General features: G+C 38.6%; 1 protein-coding gene across 1 annotated transcript in view; it reads left to right on the top strand.

The window, feature by feature from the left end:
• The window catches only part of LOC140234874 (probable phospholipid-transporting ATPase IA), a 75,247-nt gene that overhangs the window by 38,272 nt on the left and 19,306 nt on the right, over positions 1-17,669 (top strand). Inside the window, exons 12-26 of the mRNA XM_072314921.1 lie at positions 2,406-2,533; positions 3,738-3,904; positions 6,091-6,151; positions 6,784-6,892; positions 7,857-7,939; positions 8,729-8,778; positions 9,498-9,567; positions 10,589-10,673; positions 11,598-11,650; positions 12,549-12,683; positions 13,094-13,184; positions 13,667-13,821; positions 14,624-14,706; positions 15,727-15,832; positions 16,799-16,987. Coding sequence (XP_072171022.1) covers positions 2,406-2,533; positions 3,738-3,904; positions 6,091-6,151; positions 6,784-6,892; positions 7,857-7,939; positions 8,729-8,778; positions 9,498-9,567; positions 10,589-10,673; positions 11,598-11,650; positions 12,549-12,683; positions 13,094-13,184; positions 13,667-13,821; positions 14,624-14,706; positions 15,727-15,832; positions 16,799-16,987 — 1,565 coding nt within the window. The remainder of the gene's footprint in view (positions 1-2,405; positions 2,534-3,737; positions 3,905-6,090; positions 6,152-6,783; positions 6,893-7,856; positions 7,940-8,728; positions 8,779-9,497; positions 9,568-10,588; positions 10,674-11,597; positions 11,651-12,548; positions 12,684-13,093; positions 13,185-13,666; positions 13,822-14,623; positions 14,707-15,726; positions 15,833-16,798; positions 16,988-17,669) is intronic.

The following is a 17,669-nucleotide window of genomic DNA, read 5'->3' as shown; positions in this document are numbered from 1 at the left end:
GAAAGATGTGCATATGACCTTTGACCCCACTTTGCACAGACAAGATGGCATCTGAGCAAAAAGTGGTTATTTTGTGAAATGATCCTTGTAACATGGTCTTTGGGTGTGCAAAATATGGGAAAGATAGGACATGTATTCACCAAGATACAGGATGAAACATTTATGACCTTTGACCCTAATTTACATACCCAAGATGGTGTCCAATCAAGTAGTTGTTATCTTATGAAATAATGTACGTGACATGAACTAAACATGTGCAAAATATGGGGGGTGATAGGGGCTGTTTTTCTTGAGTTACTGCAAAGAAAGTTGCAGAAAGAAAGAAATATCCCAATACATCGAAGATAAGCTCTAATTTCAACCAAGTTTTTTGACGTGATGCCGACATCGTATGAGAAAACGAAGGGCACATTTACGATAGCCCAAAGTCTCAGCTACAACATATTAAAATCTGGGAGAAATTCACCCAAGCATAAGTGAGCTAGTGCTCGAAAAATATAGTCATGTCAATTTTCATTTCCAGAAAAACTGCACTCCCATAGAGATAACACGTAAACTGGTCAAATTTGACAAGATTACATGTAATCCATTTTTACGAGGTGATGCCGTCATCCAATTAAAATTGTGTTATCATATTACTGAAAGATCATTAAATAAGCTACAACATACTGAAATCTGGGTGAAAATCGGCAAAGGATAAGTGAGATACGCTCAAGTGAACTTGAAATTTGATGACGTCATTTTGAAAATTTACTTTTTTATTCTATTAAGAAAGTTGATATCTTTTAATCATTTTGCCAGTATTGCCAACCCATGAAATGACATGTACATCTCATCGGCTTTCAAAATATGTAAAGAAAATGGGGGGTCACCGTCCATCCTGACGAGTAAAATCGGATTTAAAATTGGCTGTTTTTTGGTATAGTTGCACTGTATATCGCCATTGACGCGCGCGCGGAATTTCAACTTTGACGGGCCCGTATGACGTCATATTGAGTCGGATTGACTTGAAACTTGGTAGAAATATTCCTTGACATTTCAGACATCCGATCCGTGTGAAAAAGCGGGATATTTTTTATCGCATATGAGCTTTACGTGCGTATATGCGCGCATGCGTACGCGTCCATCGATTTTTTTCTGAAATACTACAAATGACCTAAAACGTGTGCAAAACAATTTTGAGCTCGATTGGAGCATGTTAAAATTTCAACGCGCGCGTACGCGCTCGTTTACCAGGATCGTGATCAAATTTTATGAGATATATCGATAGAGCTTGACTTGAACTACATGATATGTAAATTTCATTGAGAAATTCCATTCCATTAATGAGATACGAATGTGAACGTGATTTCAGATAATGACGTCATAGTGACGTCATGGTTGACTGATCACAGTGATACATTAGATCTGTCGTCCTTATGACGTGATACATATATGGTATCAGTTTAGAAGTGATAGGTGAATGACTTTTTGAGTTAACCGCTGCACAACATTTGAGGAGAAAGAAATAAAGAAGAAAGATTCAGTACAGATACAATAGGTGATCCGAGAGGATACTCGGATCACCTAATAAAATGCTGCAAACCCACCTGCCCTCTTATCCATGGCAAACTGAAACCAGCGAATAAAGCAAATGGCCACACGCCTGTTACTTTCGAAATGTGGGGCTCTTGAATAAAAGGCCATATGAGCATGCGGTAGAGATTGTTTTGTAATGCCCTGGATTTCTGGAGGAACTGTTTCTACAGTTTTTGAAAGCAAAAACAGTCTTTCCTAGGACCAAAGAAGCAAAGTCTACAAACATGAAATTCAGGACGAGAAGTGCCTTTACTTGGGGCAGTGGATCAGGTGGTGCGAAGGTTGGAGACAGATATTGAAAAGCAAGATTTGTGTACGAGATACAAACTGGAATACAATCCGTCTTTGTTTTGGAAATAACCCCTGGAAGTTTGAAAGGGAAACAAAAAGTGGTTTTGACGAGACTGATTAGCCACTCTGCTGTGGAAGTATCAGTTCGTCGTGTTGATGGATTATGTCACGCTCTGTTCAATTCCACAAACCAAACAGCTGTAGCATCCAATGCTTAGATGCCTTGGAAGTACAACAAGAAGATAGATGAAAAGCTCAAAGGTCCTAAGTCATATGACCCAAGAAGATAATTCCAGTTGAGGAAGTCTCACCACCCCTCCCTGCCCCATCCAATCTGGGCGGAGATGCAGCTGTGGTTTTCACTTTCACGCTTAATGTGGCGAGACTATGTCTTTGCTAAGCGATACATCTTATACCAGTCATCATCTAGCCAGTGTGCTATGTGATATGCAAAAAAAAAAAAAAAATGTGTAAAACAAACAAACCAACAAACTATGTGGTAAAAGATTTGTATGTTCTTTTTTTTCTCCTTTCAGACAAGCGCCCAAACGCCTTCGGCTACAATTTGCTGACCTTTATCATCCTTTACAACAACCTCATCCCCATCAGTCTTCCAGTGACTTTGGAACTCGTCAAATTCGGCCAGGCGCTTTTCATAAACTTTGTAAGTCTTCTTCGATCACACTCCCTTTCTATTATTAGTCATTGCTGTGAGGTTTCCTGTACCTTGACACAAGGCACAGCAGGTTGTACTTGACTTCACAGAAATCGACCAAGCGCAAGTGTGTTCAAAGAGAGTTCTACATCTGATTGGTATGAAAAATGGTGTTAAACTTGTGATCGTAATACAAAATATTTACCTCTGAAATTTCCAGCCGTCAATGCTCCAGCTTTTATCAGCAGAGTGACCGGTCTTCATCTTGATCTCATGATGCTTGATATAAAGTGGGACATAGATCAAAAGTTTAACACCATTTTCAGTTGAATTTCCAATACAGATGAGCTTCTGCTCTAATCTTGTTGATGTACAGGGCAGTACTGTGTACAGTACTGCATACGGTAACTATGGAATTTTGCCTAAACCCTCTCGGCTTTGCCTCATGGATTAAGCATTCCATTGTTACCTTATGCACACAATTCCGACTGATGCACTCCAACTTGTGCGTCATATGTATAATGGGTACCTCAGAGCTGCCAAGTTTCTTTGATCCGTCAGGAGGCTCCCTGAAACCTAAATATCGCTTCATCTCTCGACAACAAAATGTAGAATCCTCCCCCATTTTGGATTTTGGACTTTGACCCTATGTATGCAAAAACTTTTGCATTTGATTTCCTCTATAGCAGTTGGCACATGATAGAACCTGTGTAGTGTTCTTAAGACCACCTGTTCATGTATTCTATTAATTCTGTTTCCTTTTTGTGGTTGTGGTTGTTGTTGTGGTTTTGGTTATGGCTGTGGTTGTCAGTTTGTGTAGTAGTCTTTTTTTTTTTCCCCTACCGTTTGCATTAACTTATTCTTTATCCTTATCCCCCCCCCCCACACACACACTTTTATTCCAGTCATAGCATGTTTCAAAAGAGGTAGATTTATTCATCATATAGTACAGACAGTGAAAGGTGCATTTCCATTGTGAGCTTCAAATTATAGTATTCAACTCAAACCTGGCAGACCTACATAGAAATTGAACCCTTGTTTCGACTGGGCCTCATTTTCCTGATTCTTTGCATGCAGGTGTATGTTGTACAAGTATCTTTACATCCAGAAGGTGTCTTTTTTGAGAAACAATCTTGCATGAGGTACATTTTTTTTTTGAGAGAGAGGAGAGAGAGAAACTAGTGTTGATAACATTCAAATTGTTTGTCTGCAGGACCTTGACATGTATCACAAAGACACGGACACTCCGGCCGCGGCCAGGACGTCCAACCTGAACGACGAGCTTGGACAGGTCAAGTACATCTTCTCCGACAAGACCGGCACGCTGACCCAGAACATCATGGAGTTCAAGACGTGTAGTATAGCAGGACTCATTTATGGGTAAGTCATCGCTGCTTTCACTCAATTCTTCTCTCTTGTGAGGGCATTCTTGCAGATAAGCTAGGGCACTTATGTAAATCTCATACCTGTACATAACCTCCTGTAGAGATGTGTGTCAGAAAGAAGCAATCACAAAATCATTATGTCAAGAATTAGGAAATATAGTAAAGATTTGGGATGTCACATGTTTTGGTGTTGGTGTTGGTGTTGGTGACCACATATTCTTTCTTGGGTATGTATGTATCTGGAAAACAGCAAGAACATGATTGCTGAAACGTAGGGAGTGGGTAGGCCCTTTTCAGGGCCACATACATACCCAATGTTCTACCACCAAGCCTTCAAAGATTCCATGTTACATGTTTGGTATCTCCCTTATATGATGGGTGTATGTTTTATAGCAGCCGTGTAAAAGTGCAATGTTAAGTTTATATCCAGTGATCATGGCAAGAAATGAAATAGTTCTAACGATAAAATTTGTACATAGCAATATAGTATATCTGGACCTGTTTGTATAAATGGTTGCGATTTAGTGTAAGGGACAAATTTTAATCTATAACTTTGTGTGCATTTGAACAAGTTTGTAATCAAAATACATTTTACGGGATGTAAACATATACATTGTTGTAATTTTCGAGGGTTTGTCGTGTTGTCTCCTGCTACATACATGTACCTAACACATTATTCATAGCCTTTCAGAGAATTTGAGTCAGTTTTCAGTCCTTGGAATTATGTTCATCCCCACCAGTCTCATAGTCTTGTTGAGTGATAGGTGCTTGTGGTTGAATAACTTCCCTTTTGAGACCAAATAATCTGGCTTCCTCTCCCCAGAATCCTTCCTTCCTTCCTACTCTCTATTAAAGTGTGTTTTGCTTACAGTGGATGCACTTTGCTATCATCCTCCTTTTCAACTTAAAGGACAAGTTCACCTTCATTAACATAAGGATTGAGAGAATGTAGCATTATTAGTAGAACACATCATTGAAAGTTTGAGGAAAATCGGACAATCCGTTCAAAAGTTATGAATTTTTGAGGTTTTTGTGCAGTCACTGCTGGATGAGAAGACTACTGCAGTGTATGATGTCACATGCGTACAACAATATAAGGAACATATAAAGAGAATTTCACAAAATTTCATCTTTTGAGAAAAGTACACATTCCCTTGACTCTTTACTGACATATGTTATGGGTAATATTATTCCCATTGCCTTTAGAAAGAGGCAAGTCAAGTGCTCTTTTATTATGCGAAAAAAGTGAAAATATTGTATGTTGAATTTTCTTTACGTTTTCTTTATACTGTTGTACTCATATGACATCACGAGCCTTAATAGTCTCCTCATCCAGCGGTTCCAACACAAAAATTTTAAAAATTCATAACTTTTGCATCGATTGTCCAATTTTCCTCAAACTTTCACTGATGTGTTCTACTAATATTGCTGCATTCTCTCAATCCTTATGTTTATGAAGGTGAACTTGTCCTTTAACCCGTTTGAGACTAGTCCCAAGTATACTCGTGCAGATTTCTGTGGGAAATGTGTAATATAGCAAAATAATCTCATCCTCAGTGAATTAAGGTCATTTCCTCAAGCTTTGTCTCTCACATTCTCAGAAAAAAAAGACAACTGTAAGCAATCATACAAGCTAGAAGAATTACTACTCCTATTTCCATCACAGTAGGTGTTTTTGTTTTGTTTTTGCTTTTGCTTTTGCTTTTAAATTGTTGGTTGACATTTTCACTTCCTCTCTTTGTACCTCTAAAATCCAGAAATATCACAGTGTGATGCTAAAAGTTTTAGATATGATATAGAGATTGGCAATGAAAGAATCATACAACAGCAGTTCAACCTTGTTTTTACCCTCCGTTAGTTGAATACAGAGAGGAACTTCATTGGGTGTGAAAGAAATTATTCATTGCCAGCTGATTAAAATGTATGTTTCTCACCTGGCATCAATCATGGGTGAATTCAAAATAATACCATCAAAACTTCACCTTTTTAAATGTCTATTTGATGACATCTTTTGGCGCCATGTTGAAATCTTCTGTCCATACATTGTACGTTAAAAATAAAAAACAAAAACTGAAAGTACCTGATATGAATTATTAGCAAGAAAATAGTAGATATTTTGAATGTGTGTGTGTGTGTGTGTGTCAGTAATAATGCTTGATTTTCAACATTTCTATCTTTCAGAGATAACCCTGATCTGGATATCTTCTCGGATAACAAAATTGCAGAATATTTAGAGACAAACGTGAGTATGACATTTGTAGCATATATATTGGTTCCCTGTGAGTAGTAACAATTTTTAGTCATGATCAGTGTTATCACTGGAGCTGAACTTAATCATCATTGTAGCTGCCTGCTGTGGCAGTGCACAAGTCTTATCAGTCAAGAGTACATCAGGTCAAAAATATGAATGAGAGTTGCACCTGAGTGTAATTTTCTTTTTACAGATTGCCACTGTGGATATCAATTTTAGAGTCAAATGCGACTCTTGTAATACAGACCTTCCTTGTTCACAGATATCATATAAATTTGGATTTTATGCACTCTGTGCCAGAATTTAATCAGGAGTTTTATGGAACATTCAGTGCTCCTTTCTGCTGCACATGTACATAGACTCTGCTTGACCTGAATGAATAAATCTGTCTTCAAAATGTACACTGTGAACCTACTTCACTTACGACCTCTGACCTCATAAACCATGGATCAGGCTATTGGACTCTCCCAACCCTGCATCTGCTGTACTTGCACAGGTACATAAAGTAGCTTGTGAGTTGTGATGCCAGTGTGGGGCATTTTTGTTTTAGAATTTGAAGTGAGATTCTAATGTGTCTGTCATGTTTGACCTTTGACCTTTGTGACCTCTGTGTTTTCACACAGGCCACTGCCCCACACATACGGATGTTTGTCACCATGATGGCCGTATGTCACACCGTTGTCCCCGAGAAGGACGAGGACGGGAAGATCCTGTACCAGGCCTCGTCACCAGGTAGGATATGGGTGTCGCCGGGATGTCGACTGTCAGCATCCTGAACAGCTGTTTTTGTTCATCTTCTTGTGTTTACTTTGGATAGAGTGTGAAAGCAAATCATATAAACATCATTTTGCATCGTTGTTGTTGTCATGATCCACTCAGCCCTTTTTAACATCTGTAGTTTTCAGATTAAAGCTAGAAAAGTACTGAGAGAGTGCAGACCTACGCCAAGCATTTATTTCCACCCGTACATGCGTGATGAAAATCCACCAATTTCCAAATGTAGAGGCCTTTTTGTTTACCCAATTGGCTTCCAGCTACGTGGCGCCTAGCCCAAGCAGAGCACGTGCTTCAGAGCACTTATGTAAACCTCAAATACGTGCAGCTTGAACTCCAAGATCATTGACCCTATGGTACCAAAAGATTAAAAAATCCTTCAAAAATCCATAAAAATTCCTTGATGATCATGACCAAACTGTAATTATCTGTTCCTTGTGTCATTATCGACTTTTCCTGCAAGTTTCATTTAAATCCGTTAACAATCTTTCGAGTTATTTTGCACACAGACAAACAAACAAACAAACAAACACCGATGAAAATTTAACCTCTTTCCTTGGTGGAGGTACATGAAATAAAATGTAAGCCTTTCTGTGCTTTGTTTGCAGAGTAGTATGTACACTGGAGTACTTTCTTTTGTGATTGTCACAGATGTTTGGAAATTGATAATCAATGAAAAAAGATTACCCTTTCCCCCTATTAAATCTGTATTCTGATATTCTCATCCACATACACCATGGCCTTCCTGTGGGACTGAGGCATACCTTAGGTATTGCTACACAAGATTGTGGCTTGCTAACTTTACAGTTAGGTCAACAATGGAAGAATTACTAAATGCTTTTACAAGTTAAGTTTAAAGTTATTTAAGGTGAAGAACATGATTAGTCTAAACTTATAACTTGTTTCATTATTTTCTCACCAGACGAGGGAGCCCTTGTAGAAGCTGCTGCCAGGCTTGGCTTTGAATTCATCGAGAGAACACCGGAGAGTGTAGAGATCATGGTGGTGAGTTGAAGTCACACATCTTCTTCAACTCATTAAGTCCGTAAAACCCATATTTCTGTGGATTGGTATTGTAACTTTTTGTTAAAATTTTGACTATTCAATTTGTTAGTGTTTCATAAGATGAAATAAAATCTTCTTTTTCATTTGAGTCATGCCATGACCATATGCCATTTTTTTTTTCAGGAGCAATATTATCACAAGCTCCTGTATCAGTAAATTTATAGCTGATCCTTAAATTGGCAACGCATTTTAGAAGGTTAAAGTTCAGTTCTTGACTCTCACTTTTCATTGCCACATTGTTCACTGAGATTTTACTGTTTGGTACACTGTGCTTTTATTGGTAAAGTCTTTCTGCTATAGGGTTATCACCCTTGAATGGCACAATGTGTTTACTAATTACATATCATGGTGGAGCACCTTTCATTGGAGAGCATGTGTTATGACTTTTTCCCCCAACCAGCTACCGTTATGTAAAATTGAAAATAATTTGTTGTGCATTCATGCTTTCATTGTGTGTTCTGGTCCTGTTTTTATGTGGTGTTTCGTCTCTTGTCAAAATGTTACAGTACTTTTTTTGCATGTTTCCTATGTTCTATGTAGAGTTCTTATATTCTGTGTATATGCTTTTTATCAGACGTGGAAATAAAATGAAATTAAATGAAATGAAACGGAAAGTCAGCACAGAGTACTTTGAGAAAATCTGTGTTTTATAGGCTGTCAGTTTTGCAGAGTCTCTATTAAATTTCTTTCCTGTAATTCTGTATGTTTGTGTCATTCTTTTTACCACAGATGGGCAAGCAAGAAAAATATGAAATCCTCAATGTCTTGGACTTTACAAGGTATGATGCCTGCAAAGTTTTTCTTCTCTCAATATCGACTTAATTACTCTCAGAAGATGTGTTAAATACCTGATAGCATGTGTGCCTGTATGTAAAACTGTAAAGGTGGATATTTTCGCGCGACTAATTTTTCATGCCCGGCATGGAAAGAAGAGTTTTGCGGGTTTTGAATTCCTCGGAATCGAGACATCAACTACAGAAGATAAGGGAAGCAAAAAAATTTGCGTGCTTTTATTTTCGTGCTAGTTTATGGTTGCGCGAAATGCGTGAAAATTACAACACCGCAAAAATTTCCACTTTTACAGTAGAGCCACTGAGATAACAAATAAAAAAAAATAGTGAGCATTTCATACTAATTGATACATATGTATGCATTTTACATGATTGTTTATATTTGTTTGCACTATACTTAATATGTTGGGTCAAGAATTTCTTCTAGGAAAAGAGTAGTATTCATATTCTCTGAATGTGATGACCAAAGAAGAAAATTTCCTAATTCCAATAATCAGTGCAAGTGGTCAAAGTTAGAAAAGAAAAATATGCTGTTTCAAGTTATCTTAGTCTCTTATTGCAGGATCCACAAATCACCGCTGTCTTGGCTCAAATTTAGTCAACTCACACGCCCTTTATTTGTAGAATGATTGAAATGTTGAGAGGAATGATCTGGAAGTTGTGAACATTTCAGACCCCACTCCTGTCTCAAATTCCTTCATCCACAGTGACCGCAAGAGGATGTCTGTCATTGTCAGGACGAGCAACGGAACAATTCTGCTCTTCTGCAAAGGAGCTGTGAGTATTTGAGGCCAGTCTTATCGCTCTAGACACACCCATCTGTTGGGCACTGTTAATGTTTCAAAATATCAAGAAGAACATTAAAAATTGAATGTTAAGAAAAAAACCTTTTTCATAATGTTATGCAAATGTTGTTAAAAAGTCATCTCATGAGACAGCACTTGTTAGGCCAGAATTGTCTTATTGACAGCTGTAACTGTATATCACCTCAACAGCAAAGATGATGATGATGATGTTGATGATGTTGATGATGGTGATGATGATGATGAGGGTGATGGTGATGATGATGGTGATGATGGTGATGATAATGATGATAGGATGCTGATGATGGTGATGTTGGTGATGATGATGATGGTGATGATGATGGTGATGATGGTGATAATGATTATGATTATCATTCATATAATGCATCATATCGTGGTCATTGCAGGTAATGTATTTAGGAGGGTTGAAAATGTAGTTGAGGGAGGCCAGGCATAAAACCTGAGAGGCCATAAAACCTGAGAGGCCATAAAACCTGAGTTATGTGCCTATAATTATCTCTAAATGGTATTTCTTATCCCAATTTTAGACCTTCTGTATGTTTTCAACAATGAAAGCCACCATCTATTGAAAAATATATGGGTCTGTGAACATCTTAATTTTTCTTGGTAGACACTTTGTACTATCAATAACAAGTTGATAACTAGATACAGCAATGCAAACTTGGTTGCAGTGTCGTTGTCTCTGTGTATCATACCTGCAGTGCATACCCAAAGTTAGGGCCCTAATTTGATTATATGCTGCTTCCTTTGTTTGCCATCTGTGTATATGAGAATGTCCCCACCCCCTGAGAACTTCCCCAAGGAATGTTCTACCTGTAGGGGGACATTCCCCGATAGTCCCATATCATATGATCATGTGTATCCAATTGCTGACTAGTATTTCGCTAACCTTTATGGTTACAAGCGTTCGCCGTAGTTTGTGTTGCACATCATTTGTGGTAAATGACTTCTGCTGGTGTCTCTTCTGTTGCCAGGACAACGTCATCTACGACAGACTAGCCTCCGATCAGGAGTTCACACAAGACACTGTCAGACATCTAGAGCAGTTTGCCTGTGAAGGTGAGAGAAAAACATACAAATTATCTTCTTTTGTGGAACTGCTAACTGGGATGCAACCCCCCCCCCCCCATATGTTAGTATGTTTGGGGTTTACTGAAATTTGAGTTACGCATATGTTTTGCTTGCTACTTACTTACAATTATCCTATTTTTCAAATAGAATGTAAATGGATACCTTCACAATATGTTCATTTTTGCATATGTGTGCGTCAGTATATTTTCTGGGGCCCGTTGCATAAAGCTTACCGTTGAATTTCAATGGTAACTACCGTCAAAATTAGGCGTCACAGCCAATCAGCATCAAGGATTATAAAATTTACCGCTAATTTGAAGACTTACTGCTAGAAAGGAACGGTAAGTCCAGCGGTAAGGGTTTTATGCAACAGGGCCCAGGGCCCTGGTCTGCAAAAGTTGTCAGCCGAGTTCTCGATCTGAAGGACCAAGGATGTTGTCAGTGGGTCATGGATTCAAACCCCAAGCCTGGCTGCCAGTATCAGTAGCTCTCTTCTGAAGTGTAGTGCGAGTCCTGTGGGATAAATGATTTGCTAAGGCTGTTCTGGAATGGAAACTTGCTGGAATAATTGTCTGGAGTGATATTGACCACATAGTTATTTTAATTAACCCTTTATGTGACAATGGGTAAAATGTACACAACTCTCATAAACAAACCTATGAACAGGTAATATAATATGGCACACAAAGAGTTAAAGATATCGTCTGAAACTGAGTGAAGAGTTATATCTCTCAATAACAAAATGTTTTATACTTCTACCTTGGTATTTGATAAGAAAAATATTCATATTCTTATTTTGTAGTCCCCCTCCTCCTCCTTTTAAAGAGCAAGTCCTGAATATGTACACATAAATTAATGTGTATATGTGTAGCAAACATTGAAAAGGAATGACTACTGTTATTTTATTTGCAGGTCTACGAACACTATGCTTCGCCTTCCGTGAGATTTCCAAGCAAGAGTATGAGGTACGCTCATGCCTGTGATATCAACTTGTCATGTTATGTAGCCTTGTTTGCATGATGTGATAATGTGTCATTTGAAATCAATGATTCTGAAATTATAGACCGATTCTGTGACGCGCAATGTGTATTTTTGGCATGGGCAGCGCCATTACTGCGGTGTATCAGCCGACCCCCCCTCCTCTCTCCCCACCCCTCTCACGCGCACGAAATGAAAAACTAATGCATGGTTGTTTTAGCCAATGGGCGTCTTGTACTGAGTGCGCGAATGCTTGCTTAGTGCGCGAACCTTTGTTACAAGTGCACGATAAACATGTTGCCCGTGGGGTGGGGGAGAGGAGGGGGGGTCTGCTAATACACCTCAAAATGAGCTTATGGCTGCGCCCAGTGCCACAAATTGTCTGCTGCCCTCAACGAGCCCGAATCGGTCTATATTTCATTTAAGAGCTTGGTTTGGAGAAAGCCATTCAAACTGTGCAAAGTCTAAAGAAATTTCACTGACGGTCAGGAAATATGTCTAAGTTTTGATGTGATCTTATCTTTAGGGACATAGTGTTGTACAATGTGTGTTATAAAGAGAATGTCTATACACTGGAGATTGCACATTATGAAAAGTATGGCAGTATTCTTTAATAGTATTATGTTGACAAAAGTCACACAACGGGATACATATTGGACTCATCAGTGTAGAACGACATATAACATTCCGCATATAAGAATGTGGAAGATGGAAGTCTTACTAGTGGGTAAATTAAGTCATCCAAAGATATGTGTTGTGCGGGATATGAACACAGAACATTCTTTTTACAGGTCTAGAGCGTTGTTCACTATACTGCAGTGCTTCTGCAATCATGATTTCAGTGTGTGAAGTGACAAGAGTTTGATGTTATGTCATTGTGTGCAGGAGTGGAGCGCCACATACTACAAGGCCAGCACAGCCATCCATGATCGGGAGGAGAAGCTAGCGGAGGCGGCCGAGCTCATCGAGATGAACTTCACCCTGATTGGGGCATCAGCCATCGAGGACAAACTCCAGGATGTGAGTAGATGAAGCCAAAATCGTGATAACTCCTGGGCTCCATTTCATTAAAGGGGATGGCTAGTAACTGATCAGTGGGAATCAGTGGGAATGCTGGGGGATGATTGTTCCAATCCTTATGGGATTCATTTAAGAGTACATCTGTTGTTGTGTGAAAATTATTTGCTCCAGAATGATCTCATATTCAAGTAATGTGCAGTTTAATCGCCCCGTCGCTGTACAGGCATGCTAACCTGGAAACATTTTTTCTTTTTTTTTTTTTTGATACTCACTGTGTATACATTTGTGGGATCCATGACTGAAAATAAACAAATCTAATTTTATCATTGTTGAGAACAAGACACATTTAAAAAAAAAGTCACCTAGGAAAGACAAACAAACAATTAACTTGATTTTGCGTCATGTCCCAGGGTGTACCAGAGACAATTGACACTCTTCTGAGGGCAGACGTCAAGATTTGGGTTCTCACGGGAGACAAGCAAGAGACAGCCATCAATGTTGGTGAGTTTCTCGTGGCAGTATTTACTCTGTTTCCTCAGCAACTTATTTGGGGTTTCCACTTCTTCTTTTTTTCTGATTTCTCTGAAATTCTTCTCCTTGAAGATCTTTCAAACTAGACCAGTGAGAGTGGACTAGAGAAAATGATATAATAGTAATAATAATATGAATTTATATTGCACTAAATCCACTCTGTAGAGTGTTCAAAACGCATGCATACTATTATTACAGCTTCTCACAGTTCTGGTAGAAGTTTGCAAAGATCATCATGGTTTTGAACATTATTCTTTATCTAATAATTAAGCAAATCTGGTAACAAATCTTTTAACCAATGCACACTGTCGGTGAGTCTTTATTCAAGGCTGTTACATAAAGAGACGTGAGGAAATTTGATTATGGCAAGAGTTCTTGATGGAAACCCTCATAATGTCAACCTTGTGACCTTTAAACCCTTTTGTTGATGATGGATGACCTCTTTGACCCAGGCTATTCCTGCAAGCTCCTGAACCAGTCCATGCCGCTGCTCATCATCAACGAGGCGAGCCACGACGAAGTCAGGGACACGCTTCAGAGGCACATCAGTGCCTTCGGCGAGGAGCTCGGCAAGGAGAATGACGTCGCCCTCATTATCAATGGCACTGTGAGACTTCTTCCCTCTCTCCTTCTTTTTTTTTCTTGTCAGACGTGATAGTCTTCACCAGTCCCAGTTGCGATCATTCTGGGATAAATTTTGCTTTAAATTATGCTTGATATAATAAGTGATGTTTTATTCTTGAGATGAATGGGTATCAATTATTAGTAAAGCTTTTGGTATCGATGTAAATAATAATGATAATAATAAGTAACACTTATATAGTGCTTAATACTGATGTTTCTAAGTGCACACGGAAAAAACAATATTACTTTAAAATACAGCATTATGTACATATAATATAACAATAGCAAAAATCAGGATTGAGTAAATAGAAAAGTTTTCAGCAATAAACTGTAGACTGAAGTATAAATCAAAATGTACATTACATGAAGCGAGGAATGAGATCTTTCCATTGTTGTCTTGATATCTGTGATATATCACATTTGAAGAAATCATGATATTAGATCAGAAAGCATAATTGTTACAGTACAGATCCTATCTTTCAGATATTCTGACTTGTGTTTTCTGCCTGTCATTCTATCTGCATGCTATTACTCACCCATTTCTTGGCTCAACCTCCCCCTTATACCAGTGATGTAGCTCAGATGATGAAAGGCTTGATTCTGTTTCAACTTTGCAGTCTGCAAATGATCTTATGATCAACAGTTGTTGACATCAATTGTTTTGTTGATTTCTCTTTCAAAGTTCCTCACTAAAGTACATGCGTTGATGACTTTAATTAATCATTTTACCAGTATATTAGCCAAATCAATTTAAATTTTTTTCTTTTTGTTACTTTCATCTGCAGGCACTAAGGTTTGCCTTGACCTTTGACCTTCGCAAGGACTTCCTGGAACTGGCCATGTCGTGCCGATCAGTCATCTGCTGCAGGTAAGAAATCAAAAAGTGAATTTGTATGATAGTCCTGATCAGTATAACATGGATGGTTCAATTAAAGGAAGGAAAATTTGTGGGGATGCAAATGGCTTTGTCAAAATTTCTCAGAAAGGCAGATCTGTAGATTTTGTTATATCTTGGGAAATAGCTTGTGACAATTATGTTGGACTGACAAATTTCCCATTAGAGTGAACATCCTGAGGTTACAAACCTATAGTTTTTGAATCAACTGTTGTCAGTTCCAATTGTTAGAATCCTAGAAATGATATTGTTTTCAGGAGTTAACCACTATCTTGTAAGGTAGTTGTTTATTTCAAGCAGCTGCCCAAGCTTTCAAAGAAAAGTTGTATAGTATTGCTGAAGTACACTGTACCTTTGCAACTGATTGACAAATTGCCCTACATCGACGTAAATAAGCACTGAATTGATCAGTGTTTTAGTAGTAGCCATGATAAAAAAAAAATCATGGGCGTACATACTCGAGCAGGATTCGAACCTACGACCTCCTGATCACCGGACAGGCGTCATCTCCACTAGACCACCGAGCTTTCGCCCGACAGCAAGTGTTGGTTCTAATCCCTATAGCATGCAGCGGGTACTGCTTTTGTTATTCAAATTCATGAAAATTCTTCCGTCGAGGTGTTTTCTTTGCAACTGATTGACAAATTCCCCTACATCGACGTAAATAAGCACTGAATTGATCAGGGTTTTAGTAGTAGCCATGATAAAAAATCATGATCGTACATACTCGAGCAGGATTCGAACCTACGACCTCCTGATCACCGGACAGGCGTCATCTCCACTAGACCACCGAGCTTTCGCCCGACAGCAAGTGTTGGTTCTAATCCTTATAGCATGCAGCGGGTACTGCTTTTGTTATTCAAATTCATGAAAATTACACCGTACCTTTTATAATTTCCTCATGATCTCATAAATAGAAGATTTTACATCAATATGATGTACTAGTGTGTGGTTGACCATCCATACCTTTACTGTTTCCATTCACATGTTTAGGGTCACACCGCTGCAGAAAGCAGAGCTGGTTGAGTTGGTCAAGCAGAGTGTCAAGGTGGTCACACTGGCCATTGGCGACGGGGCTAACGACGTTGGCATGATCCAGGTAAAATTGTACAGAATGCCATAAATTGCCTGAATTGACGATTTGGGCAGATGAGGTCAGATACCTTGAATATTTTTCTTTTTTTTTTCTGTTCTGTCTTCTCCTGTCCATGCTGTCACATCAATTTGAAATTGTGGAGAATATGTTATGTTGACGGAGCATAGCATGACATGGTAAACAAATAATGAATGTTCACGTGCTGGAGTAGACGGAGACCATCAAACTTGTTGCCAAATGGTACCAAACTGCTGCCATTGGTCTTGAACCAATGACCTTAAAGGACATGTTCACCTTCATAAACACAAGGATTGAGAGAATGTAGCAATATTAGTAGAACATATCATTAAAAGTTTGAGGAAAATCGGACAATCCGTTCAAAAATTATGAATTTTTGAAGTTTTTGTGCAGTAACCGCTGGATGAGAAGATGAGTGTAATGTCACATGCGTACAACAATATAAGGACAATATAAAGAGAATTCCACAAAATATCACCTTTTGAAAAAAGTACACATTCCCTTGACTCATTACCGACCTATGTTATGGGTAATATTATTCCCCCTGCCTTTAGAAAGCGGCAAGTCAAGTGCTCTTTTATTATGCGAAAAAAGTGAAAATATGTTGAATTTTCTTTACATTTTCTTTATACTGTTGTACGCATATGATATTACAAGCTGTAGTAGTCTCCTCACCCAGCGGCTCCAACACAAAAATTTTAAAAATTCATAACTTTTGCATCGATTGTCCAATTTTCCTCAAACTTTCACGGATGTGTTCTACTAATATTGCTGCATTCTCTCAATCCTTATGTTTATGAAGGTGAACTTGTCCTTTAAGATTGCGAGTGTCTGGTTCTATCCACTGAACCACAATGTCTCCACAAAGTTTTGAACATGCATTAAAAAAAAAAAAAAAATGAACAAGAATCCAGTCTTTAACACACCTGTGTTGTTGTTTTTTGTCGCTAGGCGGCGGATGTCGGGATCGGGATCAGCGGGCGTGAGGGTCTGCAGGCGGCCAACTCCTCGGATTACTCCATCGCCCAGTTCCGCTTCCTCCACAAGCTGATGCTGGTCCACGGGGTCTGGAGCTACAACCGCATCTCCAAAGTCATTCTGTACTCCTTCTACAAGAATATCTGCCTCTACATCATGGAGGTTAGTCATTCTTTCAAAAACCATACCTTGCAAATATATCTCAAACTTTGAAGGAAAGAGATTATTTGTAGAGTTGGAAAAGATGTGCTGTAACAGTATTTTTCAAATGTCACCCTCTGCATTTCTAAGAACGCAGCTGCTGAGCTACAAGTTTAGTAAACATTTCAGAAAAATTATATCAGTTGGATTCATACCTGTCATCTACTGCTTTACCGGGCAGTGATACTACCACCAGGCTATCCCTGGTTGCCGGCAGTGCCATAATGAAGAGTAGACAGCAGATTCAACATCCCATTTGTTTTGTTTGTTCTGTTTGTTTGTTTGTTTGTTTGTTTGTTTTTCCCAAAATGATTGTTGAAAGTGTAGATGAACAGTTGCGACCTTGAAAATACATAGGGTGACGTTTGATACAATCTGTTACGGCACATACAAGTGTATCTCAAAAGTTATTTCAAAACATATGTCGAGATATGTGTATATCTCAAAGATAAATGGGAAACGTAATGGTTAGCTTCAAGATATGTGGAAAATATGAAGAAATGTTTATTTCAAAAGTGTGTCAAATATACAACGAAAATGTGGGAGATGATTAACCTGCGCCTTTCAAGTCTTGGAATCGCCTCGTGGAGTAATATATATTGTTGCCATAGTTACTGTAGTCAGGGGGTTAAAATCATAAACA

The sequence above is a fragment of the Diadema setosum genome, chromosome 11 (genome assembly GCF_964275005.1).
Source record: "Diadema setosum chromosome 11, eeDiaSeto1, whole genome shotgun sequence".
NCBI lineage: Eukaryota > Metazoa > Echinodermata > Echinoidea > Diadematoida > Diadematidae > Diadema > Diadema setosum.
This window is presented reverse-complemented; position numbering and strand designations above follow the sequence as displayed.